The following is a 22,772-nucleotide window of genomic DNA, read 5'->3' as shown; positions in this document are numbered from 1 at the left end:
GTCTTTCAGGAATAAAACCAAGGGGTCACTCCCTTATTTACTATAGTCTCATCCCCAGATTGCCATTTTGATGGAATTAAAGTTTATTGATGGAATTAAAGTTTATCAAGTGGTGAATGGAGTTCCTGAATGGTAGCAAATCTATGATGCTTCTTTTTCTACTCTGACCACTTTCAGAGAAAGTTCATCCATAAGTATGTAAATACTGTATTGTTGAAATGCCAATTAAAAAAGAAAGAGCTAAAATTTTATAGTTTCTTTTGAAAATGCTGCTTTCCCCATAACGTAGGATATGGAAGAAATTATGCTTTTAAATTTGAATTTAGTTTCCTGTTCTTTCCAGAGAACAGAAAATTGAACCACTTTGTTCTTTTGCCTGTTGAGTTAGAATGCTTAAAATGGACCTTTAACTGCCACATTTCTGAATGCTGTTTTCCAATTTAATATTAGTTTTAGAGCGAAAAATATCTATGCGAAAACCGAGAGAAGAGCTGGTTAAAAGAGGGGTTCTCTTGGAAGACTCTGAGCAGGGTGAGTTTATAAATAAAACAGCGTATGTCTATCTCTATACACTTGGGTGTTTGATTCTGACTAGGCATTTGAATTTTCTTTTTATTGCTTTTGGGAGGGAGGGGAAATTTTTTTTAAGCTTTTCATGCATCCAGAATGGTTTTTTTTCAAACTTTTACAAAAGAAAAAAGACAACTCAGTAAAAGAGTCTACAGAAGCACTGGATAGTTCACTAAAGAATATATACATAAATACATAAATTAAAAAAAAAAAAAAAAGAATATATACAAATGGAGCCCTGGCTGACTCAGTCAGTGGAGCATGTGACAGCCGATTTCCAAGGTCATGAATTGGAGCCCCAGGTTGGGTGTAGAGATGACTTAAAAAAAAAAAATTTTTTTTTAATTTAGCATAATCTGGGGCACCTGGATAGCTCACTCATCAAGCCTCTGCCTTCAACTCAGGTCATGATCCCAGGGTCCTAGGATCGAGCCCTGCATCAGGCTCCCTGCTAGGCAGGAAGCCTACTTCTCCCTCTCCCACTCCCCTGCTTAAGTTCCTGCTCTTGCTATCTCTCTGTGTCAAATAAATAAATAAAATCTTTTCTTTTTAAGATTTAGTTTATTTATTTGATAGACAGAGATCACAAGTAGGGAGAGAGGAGGAAGCAGGCTCCCCACAGAGCGAAGCAGGCTCCCCACAGTGCAAAGAGGCCAATGTAGGGCTTGATCCCAGAACCCTGGGATCATGACCCGAGCCGAAGCAGAGGCTTAACCCACTGAGCCACCCAGGCGCCCCAAATAAATAAATAAAATCTTTAAGAAAAAAAAAGTTTAGCATAATTGTGAAAGCTGGAGATATGCAAACCTATGTACAGGCATGTCCAGAATGTGGTATATAAACAAAAATATGAATACGTGTATATCAGGAGATATGTACAAACATGCTTGTACCAGCAATATTTATTAACAATAGAGCAAAAATGGAAACAACCCAAATATGCACTGATGATAAAATATATAGGGTTCCCTAGGTGACTTAGTTAAGTGTCCGACTCTTGATTTCAGCTCAGGTCATGATCTCAGAGTCATGCGATTGAACCCTACATCAGACTCTGTGCTAAGCGTGGAGTCAGCTTGGGATTCTCTCTCTCCCCCTCCTTCTCCCTCTGCCTGTCCCCCCATTCATCATGCGCTTGCTCTCTCTCACTCTCTCTCAAATGAATAAATAAATAAATAATCTTTTTTAAAAAATGCTTCTAGATCCCTGAAGCCTCCCTTGCCTTCTCCTAACAAACCTCTCCTTCCCCCACAGAGCAATTACTCTTCTCTTGTGATAATCCTGTTTGTTCTTTTATAGTTTAACCACTTAAGCATGCATCTCTAAACACTTTAAGATTGCCTGTTTTTTCTTTATAGAAATGATATATGTATTCTTTCATGACTGACTGCAGTTGCTCAGTATTACTTATAAGAATCATATTTTAGCATGCCGGTGTAGTTTGTTTTCACCACTGTATAATATTTCATTTTATAAATGTATCACAAGTTACACACACGCACATGCACACACACACATATTTTTTAAGGTTTATTCATTTTTAGAGAGAGAGAGCATGTGAGTGGCGGGGCGGGGGGGAGGGGTGCAGCAGATGAAAAGGTAGAGAAACAGACTCCTCTCTGAGCACAGAGCCCAACACAGGGCTTGGTCTCACATCCTTCAGGTCATGACCTAAACCAAAGTCAGACACTTAACCAAAAGAGCCACGCAGGCACACCCTCTGGAAACATTTTCTTTCTCCCTCCCTCCCTTCCTTCCTTCCTTCCTTCCCTTGTATTTAAATTCAATGAATTAACATACAGTATATTATCAGTTTCAGAGGTAGAAGTCAGTGATTCATCAGTTGCATGTAACACGCAGCGCTCATTACATCACCCAGTTACCCCATCCCCCCACCCATCGCCCCTCTAGCAACCCTTAGTTTGTTTCCTATAGTTAAGAGTCTCTTATGGTTTGCCTCCTTCTACTTTCATTGTTTTATTTTTCCCTCCCTTCCCCTGTGATCCTCTGTTTTGTTTTTTAAATTCCACATACGAGTGAGATCATATGATAATTATTTCTCTGACTGACTTGTTTTGCATAGCATAATACCCTCTAGTTCCATCCATGTCATTGCAAATAGTAAGATTTCAATTTTTTGTTGGCTGAGTAATATTCCATTGTGTATTTATGTGTGCATATATACAACACATCTTTATCCATTCATCTGTCAGTAGACATCGGAGCTCCTTCTACAGTTTGGCTATTTGGAAACATTTCTTAATGTCCATGATGATCACACAAGTGTCCTTGAAATATCTCATTGAAATTTACATTTATGTTTTGTACATTTTTCTCTACTAGTATTATACTTGATAATAAAAAACTAAATACAAGATAATTTGAGGGGCGCCTGGGTGGCTCAGTGGATTAAGCCGCTGCCTTCGGCTCAGGTCATGATCTCAGGGTCCTGGGATCGAGCCCCGCATCGGGCTCTCTGCTCCGCAGGGAGCCTGCTTCCTCCTCTCTCTCTGCCTGCCTCTCTGCCTACTTGTGACCTCTCTCTCTGTCAAATAAATAAATAAAATCTTTAAAAAAAAAAAAAAAGATAATTTGAGAGAATTCAGTGCTGTGCTATCTATATTTGATTTATTTAAGGAAGGCAAATATTTTTTGTGGGAATGAAAATATCTACTGAAGGGAAAATATTAAAACATAAGAAAAACTTTTTTTTTTAAGGAATCTCAACTTAAGGGTGTAAATATGAAATGACTTTATTCTAATAATTACCTCTTAATTTCCTATACTAAAAATGGCCATTTTCTTAATGAAGGGGAAAAAAAACAAACAAACAACAACAAAAAACTGTTCACTCTTCTTGCAAATGTCTACCCTAACAGGCTGTGACCTTTAACTCTGAAATTGAATGACTTGTGAAGGATCCTTGGAGCTGATCTCTGTGTCTCTTTATGATCTCAGCTTTGTGCTGGCTGTAGTACTGTCTCACTTTCCTTTGTTTTTTGTTTTAATATATATTTTTAAAATATTTTATTTGTTTTAGAGAGAGAGAGAAACTGGGGGAGGGACAGAACCTCAAGCAGGCTCCCTGCTGAGTGCAGGGAGCCAGATGGAGGGCTCAGTCCCATGACCCCAAAGTCCTGACTTGAGCCAAAATCAAGAATCAGATGCTTAACTGACTGAGCCACCCAGGTGTCCCTGTTTGTTTGAGCTTTTTTGACCAAATTTGTCTGCATGCCCAGATTGCTTCCCTAATCTTCTGTTTGTCATAAAGATCATGTTTTGGTATTTCAACACTCATTTCTTGTTTAATAATGTCAGGACTTTTCTCCAATGTGTGACTTTTATGAAGCAGCTTATCGGAAGAATTAAGAATACAGTATGTTGGTTGTATTTCGTTTCTCTTCATTAGAGTTCCTTTGCATGGGACAGATCTGAAACTCAAGTTTTATTTATTTATTTTTTTTTAAGATTTTAGATTTTATTTTATTTATTTGACAGTAAGAGAGAGAGATCTCAAGTAGGCAGAGAGGCAGGCAGAGAGAGAGGAGGAAGCAGGCTCCCTGCGGAGCAGAGAGCCCGATGCGGGGCTCGATCCCAGGACCCTGAGATCATGACCTGAGCCGAAGACAGTGGCTTAATCCACTGAGCCACCCAGGCGCCCCAAGATCTGAAACTCAAGTTTTAAAACTGTATCCTATCCTTTGGACAATGGGAGAAAGGAACCAAACCAATGGAATATTATAGTTTTTAGGTTTTGAACCATGTTGTTATATTGCTTATTCACAAAATTTAATTAAATTATGTAGATTAAAGGTTTTTTTTTGAAGACTTACTTATTTTGGGGGCACCTGGGTAGCTCAGTCAGTTAAATGGCTGTCTTCAGCTCAGGTCATGATCCCAGAGTCCTGGGATTGAGCCCCAGATTGGACCCTCTGCTCAGTGGAGAGCCTGCTTCTCCCTCCACCACTCCCCCTGCTTGTGCTTGCTTCCTCGCTCACTCTTTCTCAAATAAATAAATAAAATCTTAAAAAAAAAAAAAGATTTATTTATTTTAGAGAGTAAGCACAGTGCGGGGAGGAACAGAGGGAGAAGAAGAGAGAGAATCCCAAGCAGACCCCTTGCTGAGTGCAGAGCCCAACGTGGGGTTTGATCTCACGACCCCAAGATCACAACCTGAGCTGAAATCAGGAGTTGGACACCCAACTGACTGAGCTACCTAGGCGCCCCTGAATTGAAGATTTTTAAATTTCAGCTACCTAAAAATTTTAAGGGGCTGGGGGACAGAGGAAGAGGGAGAGAATCTTGAGCAGGCTCTAGGCCCACTATGTAGCCTATCAGGGGCTCGATCTCACAACCCTGAGATCATGACCTGCACTGAAATCAAGAGTCAGACACTTAACTGGCTGAGCCACCCAGGCACCCCTCACCTATATAAAAATTAAACAAAGAAAACAAACATGAAGAAAAATTACTAAAATATTAGTTAGCATTTGTTGTCAGGATTGGAATACAGGAGGCTTTTTTTTTTTCCGTTTTTCTGAATTTTCTGCATGCTTGGCTATGAGCATGGATAACCAGTTTGTTTGGTTTTTTTTAAAGATTTTATTTATTTATCTGACAGAGATCACAAGTAGGCAGAGAGGCAGGCAGAGAGAGGGGAGGAGGAGAAGCAGGCTCCCCGCTGAGCAGAGAGCCTGATGCGGGGCTCGATCCCAGGACCCTGGGATCATGACCCGAGTCGAAGACAGAGGCCTTAACCCACTGAGCCACCCAGGGACCCCATGGATAACCAGTTTTTTAATGAGACTTTGAATTTTATATTTGGACACAAAATCTTCTAGGTATTTTAGGTGGTTAACTATAATTGTAACACCTGTGTTGCAGCACCTTTGACCCTTGCTTTTTTTCTTTCCTTTTTTTTTAGATAATAGCCATTTCTTACCCCTTGCCCTCTCCTGTCTCTTACTTTTCTTGCTCACCCACAAACCCCATACATTACTTGCTTGTTGTTTTTCACCTTCATTCAGTTCTTTTGCCCTATGCTTCCTATTGGCTCTTTTTTTTTTTCCTTTTTCTCCTATTGGCTCTTGATCCAAGTTGTTTTTAGCCTATAAGCTCAAAGCCCCATTTGATAAATGAATTGTAGCCATTGGACAAAATACTACTCTACCAACCAGATCTTTTGCCTTTTACTAACTTGACTTTATTACAAAATACTTAATATGTTATCTGAGATGGAACAAGGACATTCATGGATGTTAAACCCGGATACTGCTTATACTCCACTCTGTTAGCATTGTAGAAAACCTTTGCATTAAATATAAGAAATTTTAATAGACATATAGATCAGGGCACCTTGGTGGCTCAGTGGGTTAAAGCCTCTGCCTTCAGCTCAGGTCATGATCTCAGGGTCCTGGGATCCAGCCCTGCATCGAGCTCTCTGCTCAGCAGGGAGCCTGCTTCCTCCTCTCTCTCTGCCTGCCTCTCTGCCTACTTGTGGCCTCTGTCAAATAAATAAATAAAATCATAAAAAAAAATAGACAAAAAATCAATGGAACAGAACAGAGAGCCCAGAAGTAAACCAACGATTATATGGTCAATTAATCTATGTCAGAGGGAAGGATATACAATGGGGGAAAAATGGTTTCTTCAACAAATGGTGCTGGGAAAACTGGACAGCTCCATTCACAAGAATGAAACTGGGCCACTTCCTTATGCCAGACACAAAAATAAACCCAAAATAGATTAAAGACCTAAATGTGAGATCTGTAACCATAAAATTCCTAGAAAGAACATAGGCAGTAAGTTCTTTGGCATCAGTCATAGAAGAATTTTTCCTAAGTATTTGTCCTTTGGCAAGGGAAACAAAGGTAAACTAAACCATTGGGACTACATCAAAATAAAAAACTTTTGCACAGCAAAAGACACCAATAAAATAGATAACTTACCAAGTGGGAAAAGATATTTGCAAATGATATACTTGATAAGGTGTTGGTATCCAAAATATATAAAGAACTTATACAACTCAACACCAAAAAAAAAAACAAATAACCTAGTTAAAGAAATGGGCAGAAGGGGACACCTGGGTGGCTTAGTCAGTTAAGCATCTGATTTCAGCTCAGGTCATGATCTCAGGGTCCTGGGATTGAGCCCTATGTGAGTTTGCTTATCCCTCCCCCCACCCTCCTCATTCTCTCTCTCCTCTCTCTTTCTCTCAAATAAATAAATAAAATCTCTTAAGGGGGGGTGGGGGCAGGAGACATGAATAGACATTTTTCCAAAGAAGACATACAGATGGCCAACAGATACGTGAAAAGATGCTCAGCATCACTCGTCATCAGGGAAATGCAAATCAAAACCACAATGAGGTATCACCTCACACCTGTCAAACTGGCTAAAATAAAAAACACAAGAAATAACAGGTGTTGGTGAGGATGTGGAGGAAAAAGAACCCTCATACACTGTTGGTGGGAATGCAAGCTGGTGCAACACTGTGGAAAACAATATGTACATTCCTCAGAAAATTAAAAATAGAATTACCAAATGAGGGCACCTGGGTGGCTCAGTGGGTTAAGCCTCTGCCTTCAGTTCAGGTCATGATCCCAGGGTGCTGGGATTGAGCCCCGCATCGGGGTCTCTGCTCAGTGGGGAGCCTGCTTCCCCTTCTCTCTCTGCTTGCCTCTCTGCCTACTTGTGATCTCTCTCTGTGTTAAATAAATAAATAAAATCTTTTAAAAAGAAGAATTACCAAATAATTCAGTAATTCTTCTACTGGGTATTTACCTAAAGAAAATGAAAACACTATTTCAGAAAGTTGTATATACCCCCATGTTTATTGCAGGATTATTTACAATAGCCAAGATATAGAAGCAATCCAGGTGTCCATCCATAGATGAATGGATAAAGACACATACACACACACACACACACACACACACACACACACACACAGAGGAATATTACTCAGCCATAAAAAAGAATGAAATCTTACCATTTGCAACAAGAGGGGTGAATCTAGAGAACGTAATTCTAAGTGAAATAAGTTAGAGAAAGACATACCATATGATTTCAGTTATATGTGGAATTTAAGAAATAGAACAAGTGAACAAAGAAAAAAGACACACCACAAAACCAGACTGAAACAGAGAACAAACTGGTGGCGGCTGCTTGGGAAGTGCGGGCAGGGGTCAGTGAAATAGGTGAAGGGATTAAGAGCACACTTACCGTGATGAGCACTGCATAATGTACAGAATTGTTGAACCATTATATTGTACACATGAAACTAACACTGTATTTTATTATACGTGAATTTAAGAACAGATCTTAAAAAATTTTTAAAAAGAGGGGTGCCTGGGTAGCTCAGTCAGTTAAGCGCCTCCCTTCAGCTCAAGTCATGGTCCCAGAGTTCCAGGATCAAGTCCCACATCAGGCTCCCCAATCAATGGGGAGTCTGCTTCTCCCTTTGGCCCTTACCCTCTCATGCTCTCTCTCTCAAATAAATAAATAAATACAGTCTTTTAAAAATAAATAAAAATTTTTAAAAAGAAATTTTACATGAAAGCAAACAATCCAAGATAACTGATCACTTTTTCTTTTTAAGATTTTATTTATTTATTTTAGAGAGGCAGAGGGCATGTGCAAGTAGGAGAGCAGGGGAAGAAGCAGAGGGAGAGAGAGAGGGACAAAAAGACTCCAGGCTGAGTGTGAGCCCCATGAGGGGCTCAGTCTCACAACCATGAGATCATGGCTTAGCTGAAACCAAGAGTCTGATGATTAACCAACTGAGCCACCCATGTACCCCAATAACTGATCTCTTTTGCATATAGTGCAGTAGAAACCTAGTAGAAACCAGTTAATAATGTTTCTTGACCTTTCACTGTATGGTTTTCAAAAGTAATAGTCTTTTTTGGCTTTGAAATGATTCCTTGGTTTATATTCTAGAAGGTCCTGTTTTTGTTAAGCCTGAGCTATATTGATATAAAGCAATAACTTACTACATTTCTGTAGTTGCCATCTTGCTACCAACCCTGTTTTGAAGTAGTTATCAGAATACTTTAGCTTGAGAAATTTATTTTCATTTAGTGCTCATTTGCCGTAGACTCTTTACTGCTTTTAGCCCACGCTCTACCTCTCATTGTCACTGTGTGGAGAATGATCCGGTCTAATTTAGTAGGAGGTGGTAGTTGGGGCGAGGAAGACTGGTCTCTGAGAACTTGAGGAGCTAACTCAAGAGTCACTAAGATGATACTACCCAGAGGGTCTCACTGTGGAAAGCCAACACGAAAACCATCTAGAGAGCAACCACTTCCAGTCCCCGTGACACTAGGAGGTGAGATGGAGTTTATATCTCTAACCTCAGTTTTCGCAGTTTTCTCCTCCAAAGGAGTCCAGGAAAGCTCCGCAATAACTGGGAACGTTTGTCTAACTATTCTGTGCAGGAATCTTATTACCTACGCTGTCACCAGTGACAAGTGGTCCTCCCAAAGCCTCCAACCTAGGGATCATTCCTGCAGTTTAGTTTGTGGGCATGTGTCTTTCTGTCACGTTGAGCTCTGATCAGTCCACCAGTTCTGCCCCTTGCTCCACATTCCTAATGCCCAGTACCCTCTACTGCGTCTCACCCGTGTTCCAGCGGTAGCTCAGCAGTAGCTTTCCTGTTCCAGTCCTTGGCTGAGCCACCCCCCTCTCAGCTCTCACATTTAACCTTGGAAAAGACAGATCAGATCAGATCTCTCTCCTCCTTTGATTCTTTGGCTTCCTGTTGCCTACAGGATTTGGCCCAGGCTCTTGTACATGGCATTCGGTGTTCTTCATAGCCGGGCTCTGGCTGGCCTTTCCAGTCCTGTCCATAACTGTTTCTTATGTGTATCTGTTTTCCTGCCAGACAAACGAGATGCCGACTCCCAGACACGCCAAATGATTTCATCCCTTCATCCATGCTGCTCCTTCTTCCTGTCTTTCATCATCTTGTTAACAGTACGATGGGCTCCTACTCCTTTAAGACCCAGTTTAGCTACCAATCTTTGTGAAGCTTTCCCAACCTCATTTTCAGCTTAAGAGAATTGTTTCTTCTTCATACCTACCCCAACACTCCATTTGTTACAGCTCTAAATAGTTAGTGTTCGTTACTTAGGGTATTAAGTCGGTCTTATTCATGTCGCAATATGGCTGGCATATAATAGGCAATCCATTGTTTATTGGTGAAAGGAATTACTTACTTCTATTACTACTATAAGATCTGAATAATCTAGATCTGAATCGGCAGCTCAAACAGGAGGGAGAAAGGGGTAAGAAAGTTACAAATCTCTAGCTCTCCTCCCTGTCTGACCACACCACTCCATCATTCGCTCTCTCCATTTGACCTTGCAGGTGGTGAGGATCCGGGGAAGTTGAGCCATGCCATGTTAAAAAATGGCCATACCACTCCCATAGGAAGTACCAGATCGTCTAGTCCAGACCAAGAAGAAGAGTCTGGAAGAATAGCAAGTCTTAGGAAGCCTGTTCCAGAAGAGGACCGAAAGAAGCGACTAGGTGAGAAACCCTGAGTTTGTGAGCGTAAGAGCCATGGATCAGCCATTCTCATTTAACTCACAGTTTTGCTAGAGCCAGGGGAGAAATAAAATCCAGAGGGAATTCTGTTCTTCTCTAGCAATTCCTCAACTAGTTGAAGCTTGAAGTGGAATTTTCCCCGTGCTCATTCTTATATTCGCAAAAGATGTAAGTTGTGATTCTCAAGGACAGAAGAGGACGTTAAGCATCAGACACCTGTAGGACTTTCTCAAGCTGCACACTCCTCCACCCGAGGGATTCCGTGCCTCCTCCAGTTGCCTGGCTCTGGTGTGCAAAATCACCACCACATAGGCCTCTCTTACTCTGGGATTGTATCTTGAGAAAGTATCGTTTATCTTAAGTATGTTGAGGTTGGGAAACTTGGCCTGTAAACTCATCTGCAAGTTAAATAATGGATAAAGTTGACCATGAGCCCATAGATGTGTTCACTTTTTCAGTCTCTCTTGTGACTCTTTCCTCACTTTTATATCATATCTGTCATTACACAGGCTCGACGGGAAGCCAGCCTAATTCGGAAGCAGAATCCGTTCCTGAGAACGCACCCAGACAGCCTTTACTTCCCCCGAAAAGACCCCTGTCCTCATCCCATGAAGCAAATGAAGGGCAAGCAAAGGATGCTACTTCCACTGGCAGCGGGGCCAGGCCTGTCACCTCCACCCCCGCCGCAGCCCCCACCGCAGCGCCCGCTGCCTCGAACCCAGCAAAAACTGCTAGTTCCTCCGTCACCCCAGCCCCAGCACCCAGGACTCTGCCTGCTGCTCCCACAGGCACTAATGCCACCACCGCCCCGAGCCTCACTCACACGGTCCCTGCCAAGCAGCCCCCTCTCCCGCCCCCTAAACCAGCTCACAGAAATAGCAACCCTGTCATCGGTAAGTAAGTCTTTAGATTTCCCGAGTGTTGATTTGGCCTGTGACAGTTCTCCACGTCTTGTCCCTCTGAATGCACTCAGTAAAGAGAAAAGTCTTAAAAATGACGCAGGTAGCTTTGAATGAAAACAGATGAGGATCAAATACCAATAAATTTAAGTTCTAGTTTGGTGGGAGGGAGGGATTAATAGCTATTTTTCTAAAACAGTGTTTCCAAAATAACTGCATCTCGTTGGGGGACTTGGCATGTGAAGACCACAGCAGTCTGACCTACATGGAGAAAAGGGGCTATTTTAACCTGCTTGAAACCACCAATGCCTGCCTTCAGCATGAGCCCAACAGATAAAAAGGTGATGGGGTAGATGCCAGTGTAACTTTCGATTCAGTGTCTGGCACAATAACTTCGTGGGAACTGCGAAATACATCATTTAAGTGTCCTGATACAGTCGTGGTTTATCTTGAAAAAGTTAAGAATGCTACTCTTAATAAGTGGTAGAAGAAAGAAAACCAGGACGATAAACAGTACATTTTTATCATTTTAGTAAATTTTTTTATATTTACCTGAAGTCCTGTTTAGGTCAGCTTTTCTTTACATAACATGTATACCTTCTTAGAGGAATTTTCAAGAAAGGGAGGAGAGGAAAGAAGGTAGTTTTTCAGGAAAAATGATACTAGGCTTAGTATGACTTGAAGTTCTTGTTCATGATTAAAGGGAGGAATTAAGTACGCTCATTAAACAGCTAATACCCCTACCTTGTGTGGGGTGATGAGAACCCTGAAAAACAGGCTTAGGATATATGTGAGTATGACAGATTGGAGTAGTTTTTTGTTTTTTGTTTTTTTTTTAAGATTTTATTTATTTATTTGACACAGAGAGAGATCACAAGTAGAGAGGCAAGCAGAAGAGAGAGGGTGAAGCAGGCTCTCTGCCGAACAGAGAGCCCAATATGGGGCTCAATCCCAGGACCGTGAGATCATGACCTGAGCCGAAGGCAGAGGCTTAACCCACTGAGCCATCCAGGTGCCCCTGGAGTAGTTTGATTTTAAAAAGGATGGAGGTGGGGCGCCTGGGTGGCTCAGTGGATTAAGCCGCTGCCTTCGGCTCAGGTCATGATCTCAGGGTCCTGGGATCGAGCCCCGCATCAGGCTCTCTGCTCCACAGGGAGCCTGCTTCCTCCTCTCTCTCTGCCTGCCTCTCTGTCTGCTTGTGATCTCTCTCTCCGTCAAATAAATAAATAAAATCTTTAAAAAGGATGGAGGTTATTACTATTACCACCACCCCGGATGGATAGTGCTGTGTTGACTTATCTCTGAGAAACTCAAGCAGCTTTCATATACTTGCTTTCAGAACCTCCTTATGAAGTAGGAAAGCGATTTTATCTATTACATAGTTAGGGCAATTACAACGTGAAGAAGTTGTGACTCACTCAAGGTTGCAGTTAATGAGAGAGAGAAAGCAAACCTAAGCTTTTCAACTCTTGAGCCCAGATCTCTGTCCTGTACCCCTGTATTCTCAAACTGATGTCTAGACAGGTTCTCATCACGATCACCTAGAGGGCTTGTCGAAACACAGATTGCTGGGCCCTCCCCTGACAGTTTCTGATTCAGTTAAGTCTGGGGGGGCGGGGTGTAGGAGGCCTGAGAATTTGCATTTCTAAAAATTTCCCAGATGATGCTGATGCTGCATACATGGGGACCACACATTGAGAATCATTGCTCTAAGCCAGTAACAGTCTACCCTTTTCAGGACAAGACAATATAAAAAATATTAATATGTGTACTGTTCTCTGGGCTGAACCAAGAGGCCACTCTTGGCCTAAGGTGAATAACCCAGAGCAGTAGACCTTGTGACTGAGGGATCAACATCATTTTTTTTTTATTTTGTTCTTTTTTTAGCATATAATGTATTATTTGCTTCAAGGGTACAGGTCTATGAATTGTCAGTGTTACATAGTTTACAGCCCTCCCCATAGCACATACCCTCTGCAATGTCCATCACCCAACAACGTCAGTCTTTTTTTTTTTTTTTAAAGATTTTATTTATTTATTTATTTGACAGACAGAGATCACAAGTAGACAGAGAGGCAGGCAGAGAGAGAGGAGGAAGCAGGCTCCCTGCTGAGCAGAGAGCCTGATGTGGGGCTCGATCCCAGGACCCTGGGATCACAACCTGGGCCGAAGGCAGAGGCTTTAACCCACTGAGCAACCCAGGCACCCCCAACAACATCAGTCTTGAGTGGTCCTCAGCAGAAGGAGAAAAATAGGACCATTCACAGAGTTTTTATTAAGGTTAACTAGATTGGATTTTAAGGATTATTCTTTATTCTGAAATTATGACTTTGCTAATTCTTTGCTGATAAAAATCCATTTATTTCATGAAAAGATTACCTTCACAAATGGTTTACTTGATATCAAGACTTACTTGGAAATATTAAAAATTGACAGCCTGAGGTTGGTTGAGTATTTCATTTTAATTAACTGGTCCATGAGATCCGAACATTTAGAAACCACTGCTGTAGACATTGCAGTGTCTGATAATGGGCATAACAGTGTTAGGACTAAGGACTGATTAGGAGTATTAGGACAAAGGAAGGACCACCATAAATAGCTGAACAAGTGAAGGGAATTTGTAACCCTTCCAATGAACATTCCAGTTTCTTGCCCACAGAACTCAGCCAAGTGCCATTGTGAGGGAAGATGTAAGAGTTCACTTCTTTAATATCTTGAAGTATATGTTTTCCTTAAATTATCGAAGATAATATAACTTATCAATTCAAACAATAAAATACTCAAATTTGGTCTTGTTAGGTGTAGGTTTTGTTGTAAATGGAGTATCTAACGGCTTTTTTTAGAGAAGCAGCAAAAGTCCAGTCTACCCAAAAAAATCTCATTGAGGCTAAAATTAATATTTTTTAAATCTTTTTTTATATGTGTATGCAATGTTTTTCTAGAAAGTCTTTTAAAAAAAATTTTTTTTTAGATTTTATTTATTTGACAGAGAGAGATCACAAGTAGGCAGAGAGGCAGGCAGAGAGAGAGGAGGAAGCAGGCTCCCTGCGGAGCAGAGAGCCGGATGCGGGGCTCGATCCCAGGACCCTGAGATCATGACCTGAACCGAAGGCAGCGGCTTAATCCACTGAGCCACCCAGGCACCCCAAAAGTCTTTTAAAATTTTACCTAAGATGTAAAATACTGTGTGTTAATTATAATGGAATTATATATATATATATATTTTTTTTTTTTTTTTTTTTATTTGACAGAGAGAGAGAAGTCACAAGTAGTCAGAGAGGCAGGCAGAGAGAGAGGGAGAAACAGGCTCCTCACTGAACCGAGAGCCCGATGCGGGGCTCGATCCCAGGACCCTGAGATCATGACCCGAGCCGAAGGCAGAGGCCCAAACCACTGAGCCACCCAGGCGCCCCTGGAATTATATTTTTTTAAAAGTGAATTTGGGCATTTATAATATATAAAAAAACTAAATGATTAAAGTAATATAAAGTTAATTTCTTCACAGTTAATAAATTATTATTATCTTACATATTTAAATTATTTTCATAATTTGGCCTATGAATAAGTAACTATGCCTAATAAAATGTAGCTGTAGTTAAAACTGAAAAAAAAATTTACTTATGATTAGTAACATTAGAACATCATCACATGGGGCGCCTGGGTGGCTCAGTGGTTTAAGCCACTGCCTTCGGCTCAGGTCATGATCTCAGGGTCCTGGGATCAAGTCCCACATCGGGCTCTCTGCTCGGCAGGGAGCCTGCTTCCCTCTCACTCTCTCTGCCTGCCTCTCTGCCTACTTGTGATCTTTCTCTGTCAAATAAATAAATAAAATCTTAAAAAAAAAAAAAAAAAGAACATCATCACATTAGCTAGATTTTTACTTTGAATGCTACCAGTGGAATGGGACTTAGGGCAAGTAAATTTTTATTTCGGGGGACCTCGAGGTGTTGCTCTCTAGGTAAGACATTGGGAGCCATTTGAAAACAAGTGGTGTAACCAAAATTTGGGATTTGAGTAGAGGGTTAGAGGTTGGTGATCAAGAGACTTACTATTTAATTATTTTGCAAGATTAGCCCATGGGTGATGTGATGATCTACTTCTTAAAGTCCATTTGGAGCCCTCCAAAGGGACTTCGCTGAATCAAAACCTGAGTCATTTTGGGGTTGGGGGGATCACATAGAGAGATATATTGTCGTGATACAGGGTGGGGGCCTCTCGTAAGCATGTGTTGGGGATCCGCCATGTACCAAGCACTGTGCCCACTTCTCTGGATATGCTGATAGAGACAGGTTGCTCTGTCATCAAGGAGGAGCCAATAGGGTAGTGGGGAGTGGTCCTGGGGGCTTGGGTATAAAGGATAAGAAGTATGGATACTCACAAAAATCACAAAGACAGTGAGATCTAGTGGATGGAGTCTAATAATGAGACCTGGGACTAGCCCAGCCCTTGTATGTAATATGATCTTGGGCAGGTCATCTGACTTCTGTGGCCTCAGTTTTGCCTTCTGTAAATTGGTAAAGATAACCTCCTCTAGAAGACAATTATCATATGATCTCTCTGATATGAGGAATTTGAGAGGCAGGGCAGGAGGTCATGGGGGGAAGGGAGGGAAAAAAATGAAACAAGATGGGACCAGGGAGGGAGACAAACCATAAGAGACTCTTAATCTCAGGAAACAAACTGGGTTGCTGGGGGGTAGAGGGTGGAGGGATAGGGTGACCACGTGATGGATGTTGGGGAGGGTACGTGCTATGGTGAGTGCTGTGAATTGTGTAAGACTGATGATTCACAGACCTATACCCCTGAAGTAGATAATACATTATATATTAATTTAAAAAATAATAATCAAAAACTAATGATGTATGATGACTAACATAACACAATAAAAATGTAAAAAAAAAAAAAAAGAAAAGAAAAGATAACTTTACAAGGAGAATCCAAAGTCAGGGATAGCAAAGCACTTCATTTTCCTCAAAGTCCTTTGCATTTGCTATAAAAATTTAGGATGTCATTATTGATAATTGTATAATGCAGAACTGGGATATCTAGATGTCATCATTTATCAAGTTATGGTAACAATGCCTGGTAGTATTTAGGTTTTTTTACTGCTACCTGTGTGGTCATTTTTTTTTTTTTTTTTAAGATTTTATTTATTTGACAGACAGAGATCACAAGTAGTCAGAGAGGCAGGCAGAGAGAAAGAGGAAGAAGCAGGCTCCCTGCAGAGCAGAGAGCCTGATATGGGACTGGATCCCAGGACCCTGGGACCATGACCTGAGCAGAAGGCAGAGGCTTTAACCCACTGAGCCTTCCAGGCGAGTGTGGTCAAATTTTTTAATGGAATTCTGTTAGGCAAAAGAACTTACTCACATTTTTAATCTCGCCAAGTCATAGAAAGTCATATATATTAGAGCAAAGAAGTAAGAAATTTCTCATCAGAGTATTAAGGTAGTCTGTATATCTGTACATATATTAGGCCTTCTAGATATTTAAATATAGATTTGTTTTATTCAGTGGGAGATACCTAGGTTGTGACAAAGCCACGAAGTGCTATAATTCACCTGAAAGCTGAGAGTAAGCTCAGTTCTAATCTAGGCTCTGGTCTGGCCCTTCAAAGCACTGTGAAGCCATCTTAAACTAAGGTGTTGTTCTCTGTTTTCCAGCTGAACTGTCCCAAGCAATAAACAGCGGTACACTGTTATCAAAACCATCCCCACCATTACCACCTAAGAGAGGCATTCCATCAACCTTGGTACCCGCCTCAGAGTCTGCTGCCACAAGAGCACCGAGTGATCAGAGAGAAAGGAACGCATGCTCTGTGGGCTCTGAACCACTGTTGATGATCCCACCTCCCTCTCCATCGCCCCCACTGCCAACTCATATACCTCCCGAACCCCCACGGTCTCCTCCGTTCCTTGCTAAGACTTTTCAAGTTGTGCCAGAAAATGAGTTTCCATCTTCCTTAAGCCTGCCTCAGGAGGTATCCCAACAGGAAGATCAGAAAAAGGAGGCACCCAAGAAGATGTTGGACCACAGCTTTGGGGAGCCCCATGTACCCTATAGGCTGCCTCCACTCCCACTGCATATCCGAATCCAGCAGGCCCTGACCAGCCCGCTTCCCATGACTCCTCCCTTAGAGGGCTCTCATAGAGCTCACTCCTTGCTCTTTGAGTACGGTGACAACTTTTCTGAGGACAGCAGTACCCTGGGTCGGACCAGGTCACTTCCCATCACTATTGAGATGCTGAAAGTGTGAGTGCCTCTAAAGTTTGCCTTTTGTTTCCTCTTCTTTATTCTAGGTAGCCTTTCTTGGAAAAAATTATTTATAAAAAGAAATTGTGATAAAGTTAGAATGCTCAACAAATAAAGACATGTTCTAGAATTTGGACTTTATTTACCCTGCTAATTTCTGTAGCACTGTTTCCATAGTGGCCATAAACTTTTGTACTTGACCGCTCTATTTTTTTGTATATGATATAAGGGAGGCCATGTAACATGGCGCTTAAGAGCATTAACCTTGGGAAAAGCTCTGGGTTTAAATCCCAGCTCTTCCTCTTCCTTCCTAGCTTGCAGTAGTGTTTGTTACTTAACCTTTGTGCACTTGAGTTGTCAGATCCATAAATAGGAATAATAACCTATCTCATAGGCTTGTGAAGAGGAAATCAGACAAATCTGAAGGCTTGGTGCCCAGTGCCTATATACAGTAGAGAGGGACAGAGAGCAGTCTGGAGGAAGCGAAGGGAGCCCTGAAAGATAGCTCAATGTCCAGTCTCACAAAGTGGAACTGACCAGCTTGTTCTCTCCCTCATCTGTCCCAAACACCTTGCCTTTTCAAAATTCTAACAAATTAGACTGAAGGTTAACACTTTTTGGCAAGTTGGAGATTAGCCAGGGATTTGCAAGTTGGAGAATTGTCATATAGACTTGTTGCCACATACTGCTTAGTTCCTTTGCCATAATCTTTGTACTTGCCAGCATGATTTTTTTACATCCTGGAAAGAGACAGTTTAGGAGCTCACATGGACTAACTCACAGCTTTATGCCTCCAGAGTAGAAAGGCGGCAAAGTTAGTTTTCATCTTTATATCTCTTTGCTTCCTTGGATTCGATTATCATTTTGTCCTACTCCATTGTCAAACTAAGGGAAATAAGTGGGTTAAATATCTTTATTACATATCCTCCCTGAGCCAGGCACAGTGTTAGATGCTGTGTGGTCTTCTCATTTAATCAGCCCAAAACAGACTTGCTTCTCACATGTAGATCATTAGGGGCCTGTTTTCCAAAAGCTAGTATGTTCTAGAATTTATCTGCTTTATTCTTACAACAAGCCTAGCCGGTAGATATCATTCACATTTACAGAAAAGTTAAATAACTTACAAGCTAGTGAGTAAGTCGTAGAGCTAGGATTTGAGCCTAGAGCCTTTTAGATTAATAACTGCTAAAAAAAAAAAAAAAAAAAGTTTCTTAGCAAGATTCTTAAAGTTAAGGGAAGGAATAAATTATTTCCCTAGTTGAATTTTCCATGTTATTCAGTACTATGCCTTGCAAATCAGTTACCCGTTATGTTTTGTTTTTTTTTTACCCATTATGTGTCTGAAAGGAAAATATAATTATGTTAATTTGTTAGTCCAGACGATGAAGAAGAGGAGGAACAAAACCACCCATCTGTATGCGTTGAAGATGTGGCATCTACCTCAGTTGTTCCTAAACTACCACGGTGTCTGCAGGAGGAGGAGGAAGAGAAGGAGAGTGACTCTGATTCAGAAGGTCCCATTCAATACAGAGATGAAGAGGATGAAGATGAGAGCCATCATAGTAAGAAAGGGAAAAGCAAAGGAGAAAATTATTTTATTGGTAGAGCTACGTGCTGGTGTCAGATGAATGGTAACAGGCACCCTCTCCTATCAAGTCACGTGGCTAACTGATACCAGAAGCCATGGTGATAGAGCCTTGTCCCTGTTTTTCCCACTGTCCAAACGATCCAGTGAGAGAGAGCCATGTAGACTGAGTCATGCAGGGTTTTGTTTTGTTTTGAAGATTGATTTATTTCAGAGAGAGCATGCAGGGAGAGGGAGAGAGAGTGCAGACAGAGCCTGATGCAGGGCTCAATCCCGCAACCCTGAGATCATGACCTGAGCTGAAATCAAGAGGTAGAAGCTCAACCAGCTGAGCCACCCAGGCACCCAGAGTCATACAGGTTTTTATCTGTTCGTGATCGAAGAATTATTTACATTGATGGCATTAAAGAATTTGGAGTAGAAGGAAGTTGGTATTTGGGCTGTGTTCAAAAGACATAATGATGTTGTCCTTTACTCTGTGGGATAAGAAGAAAAACCATATGTATGTACACAGATCTGCAAGTAATGGAATCCTGATTCCTACAAGCGGGAAGGCAGCTTTAAGAAGAGGAATCTTGGGGCACCTGGGTGGCTCAGTGGGTGAAGCTTCTGCTTGACCTCAGAGCTGACCTCTCAGCTCAGGTCATGACCTCAGGGTCCTGGGATGGAGCCCCGCATTGGGCTCTCTGCTCAGCAGGGAGCCTGCTTCCCCCTCTCTCTGTCTGCCTCTCTTTGCCTACTTGTGATCTCTGTCAAATAAACAAAATCTTTAAAAAAAAAAAGGAATCTTGGGGCTCCTGGCTGGCTCAGTCAATAAAGCATGTGACTCTTGATCTCAGGGTCATGAGTTCAAGCCTCACATTGGGCATAGAGCCTATTTAAAAAAAAAAAAAAGGAATCTTATGAAATGTGTTAGTGTATATGCCTTTATGTCATTCAGAGGGCTCTCCCATGTTCAGATTCTCTCTCTAGCAACTCTTACTTAGAAGAAATGTAGAGGAGCGTAGAAAGGACAAGATATCTTTGGCCCAGCTGAGTCCATCTGACTAATCAGATTTTCAGACGTCTTCAGCTTTCCCCCCACCTCTGTGTTAGCTGGGAGATGCCATACTCTTTGTTCAGACTCTTGCCTAGTTCCGGGTGACTTTGAGCCATAGCGTGCACTTTTTTTTCTTTCCCTTACACAAAGGTGCTCTGGCCAACAAAGTGAAGAGGAAGGACACACTGGCAATGAAGTTGAACCACAGACCCAGTGAACCGGAGTTGAACGTGAATTCCTGGCCTCGGAAAAGCAAAGAGGAGTGGAATGAAATAAGGCACCAGATTGGGAACACGCTGATCCGGTAAGCCTTGGCTTTGAAGAGACTGATTTGATTTGATTTTGACAGAAGGTGTGTCAGAGACTTACTTTGTGGTGGAACATTCACTTTTATCTTTTTTCCTTTTCTAATTTTAGAAACCACATAATTTTTAAAAATACACATTGTACACAGTTGGGTATCCAATTTGGAATTTGGAAATTAAGAAACCAAACGGCTCTTGGAGATTTAAACCATGAGATAGACATATTTCACAGCTTTACGCACAAATTAGACACAAATGTGGCTTTTATTTTATTTTTTAAAGATTTTACTAATTTATTTATTTGAGAGAGAGACAGAGCATGAGTGGGAAGGAGGGGCAGAGGGAGAGGGATAACTGGACTCCCCACTGAGCAAGGAGCCCGACTGAGGGCTCGATCCCAGGACCCCAAGATCATGACCTGAGCTGAAGGCAGACGCTTAACTGACTGAGTCACTCAGGGGACCCTAAATATGGCTTTTAAAAAGTTTCTATAGAGGCTGGCTTGGTCAGTGGAGCTTGTGACTCTTGATCTGGGAGTCATGAGTTCAGGCCCCACATTAGGCATAACATTTACTTTATTTATTTATTTATTTATTTATTTATTTATTTATTTTTAAAGATTTTATTTATTTATTTGACAGAGATCACAAGTAGGCAGAGAGGCAGGCAGAGAGAGAGGGGAAATAGGCTCCCTGCTGAGCAGAGAGCCCAACGCGGGGCTCGATCCCAGGACCCTGAGACCATGACCCAAGCTGAAGGCAGAAGGCTTAACCACTGAGCCACCCAGGTGCCCCCATAGCATTTACTTTAAAAAAAAATTTTTTTTTTAAGTTTCTAGAGAATTCGGGTGCTTCCCAGGACAGCAAGACTCCTCTGTCATTTATCCAGTTGCTCAACTTCGAGCTGCCAACCCAATTAAAGATCACACCCATATTTTCGTTGTATCCATTTCACATGTTCTGTGTAACTGCCTGCTTTTAAAGTGATAGTATATTTTTCAAGTCAGCTGGAACCAAAAGCATAAAGAAGCTGAATGCAGGCCAGCTTCCTACACGTGTCATATACATAGAGTCCGGGTGTATAACAGGTATTTGAACAACTCACATATTTCTTTTGGTAGAGTGAGGAAAAGGAAATGGAACTCTTGGCATATTTTTAACAAAATAATTAACTTAGAATGTCCATTAATTACGATATTTTCTCCTTTCAAATGAAACAAGATGGGATCGGGAGGGAGACAAACCATAAGTGGCTCTTAGTCTCACAAAACAAACTGAGGGTTGCTGGGGGGAGGGGGGTCAGGAGAGGGAGGTGGGGTTATGGACATTGGGAAGGGTATGTGCTAAGGTGAGTGCTGTGAAGTGTGTAAACCTGGCGATTCACAGACCTGTACCCCTGGGGATAAAAATACATTACATTTTTATAAAAAAATAAAAAAAAATTTTTTTTAAACGTTATAAACTAAAAAAAAAAAAAAAAAAGATATTTTCTCCTTTCATGCCTTAGACACCTGGCTTTACTGTTGGCCAGCATAGCAGTCTTAATGAAGAACTGTAGCCCTCTGAGTGTCAGCCAGAGAACATCCAGAATAGGAATTAGTTAAGAATCTGGGGGTGCCTGGGTGGTTCAGTCAGTTAAGCTTCTGCCTTCAGCTCAGGTCCTGGGATCGAGCCCCGTGTCAGACTTCCTGCTCCATGAAGAGCCTGCTTCTCCCTCTCCCTGCCACTCTGCCTGCTTGTGCACTCTTTCTCTCTCTCTCTCTCTCTCTCTGTCAAATAAATAAATAAAATCTTAAAAAAAAGAATGGGAATCTTTGATAATAGATTTTTCTTTCACTACAGAGCTATTTGCTCATCTTTGAGTGTTGTTTCATGAGTCCTAGTCTTAGAAGGGTTTGTTGGACACTAGCAATGGCCAATCTGAAACTGGAACCTAAAAATATAACAGGTTAACATTTACAATAGCCGTTAAGAATAGCATCAAAAATCTTTAAATATTTACAGATAAATTTGCAAAAGATTATGTAAGACCTGTACACTGCAAAGTATAAAATACTGCTGAAGAAAGTAAAGAAGAGCTAAATAAAGGAAGAGAAATACCATACTCATGGTCAGAAGTCTCAAGTATTATTAAGATACCAATACATGTGGGGTGCCTGGGTGGCTCAGTGGGTTAAAGCCTCTGCCTTCAGCTCGGGTCATGATCCCAGGGTCCTGGGATTGAGCCCCAAGTCGGGCTCTCTGCTCAGCAGGGAGCCTGCTTCCTCCTCTCTCTCTCTGCCTGCCTCTCTGCCTACTTGGGATCTCTGTCAAATTAATAAATTTTTAAAAATAATAAAAAATAAATTAAAAAAAAAAGATAACCAATACATGTGATTCCAATCAAACTACTCCCCCAGAAGGCTTTCTTTAAAAATTATTTTTATTAACATATAATGTATTGTTTGCCCAGGGGTACAGGTCTGTGAATCATCAGGCTTACACAATTCATAGCACTCACCATAGCCCATACCCTCCCCAACGTCCATAACCCAACCACCCTATCCCTACCCACACACGCCCCCAGCAACCCTC

General features: G+C 41.4%; 1 protein-coding gene across 5 annotated transcripts in view; it reads left to right on the top strand.

The window, feature by feature from the left end:
• The window catches only part of PHACTR4 (phosphatase and actin regulator 4), a 109,158-nt gene that overhangs the window by 72,223 nt on the left and 14,163 nt on the right, over positions 1–22,772 (top strand). For all 5 annotated transcript variants that reach the window (XM_046012242.1, XM_046012223.1, XM_046012217.1 and 2 more), the window contains 6 exons: positions 451–531; positions 9,940–10,101; positions 10,629–11,012; positions 16,682–17,270; positions 18,645–18,832; positions 20,045–20,198. In XM_046012242.1, coding sequence (XP_045868198.1) covers positions 451–531; positions 9,940–10,101; positions 10,629–11,012; positions 16,682–17,270; positions 18,645–18,832; positions 20,045–20,198 — 1,558 coding nt within the window. The remainder of the gene's footprint in view (positions 1–450; positions 532–9,939; positions 10,102–10,628; positions 11,013–16,681; positions 17,271–18,644; positions 18,833–20,044; positions 20,199–22,772) is intronic.

This window comes from Meles meles, chromosome 1, assembly GCF_922984935.1.
Source record: "Meles meles chromosome 1, mMelMel3.1 paternal haplotype, whole genome shotgun sequence".
Classification (NCBI taxonomy): domain Eukaryota; kingdom Metazoa; phylum Chordata; class Mammalia; order Carnivora; family Mustelidae; genus Meles; species Meles meles.
This window is presented reverse-complemented; position numbering and strand designations above follow the sequence as displayed.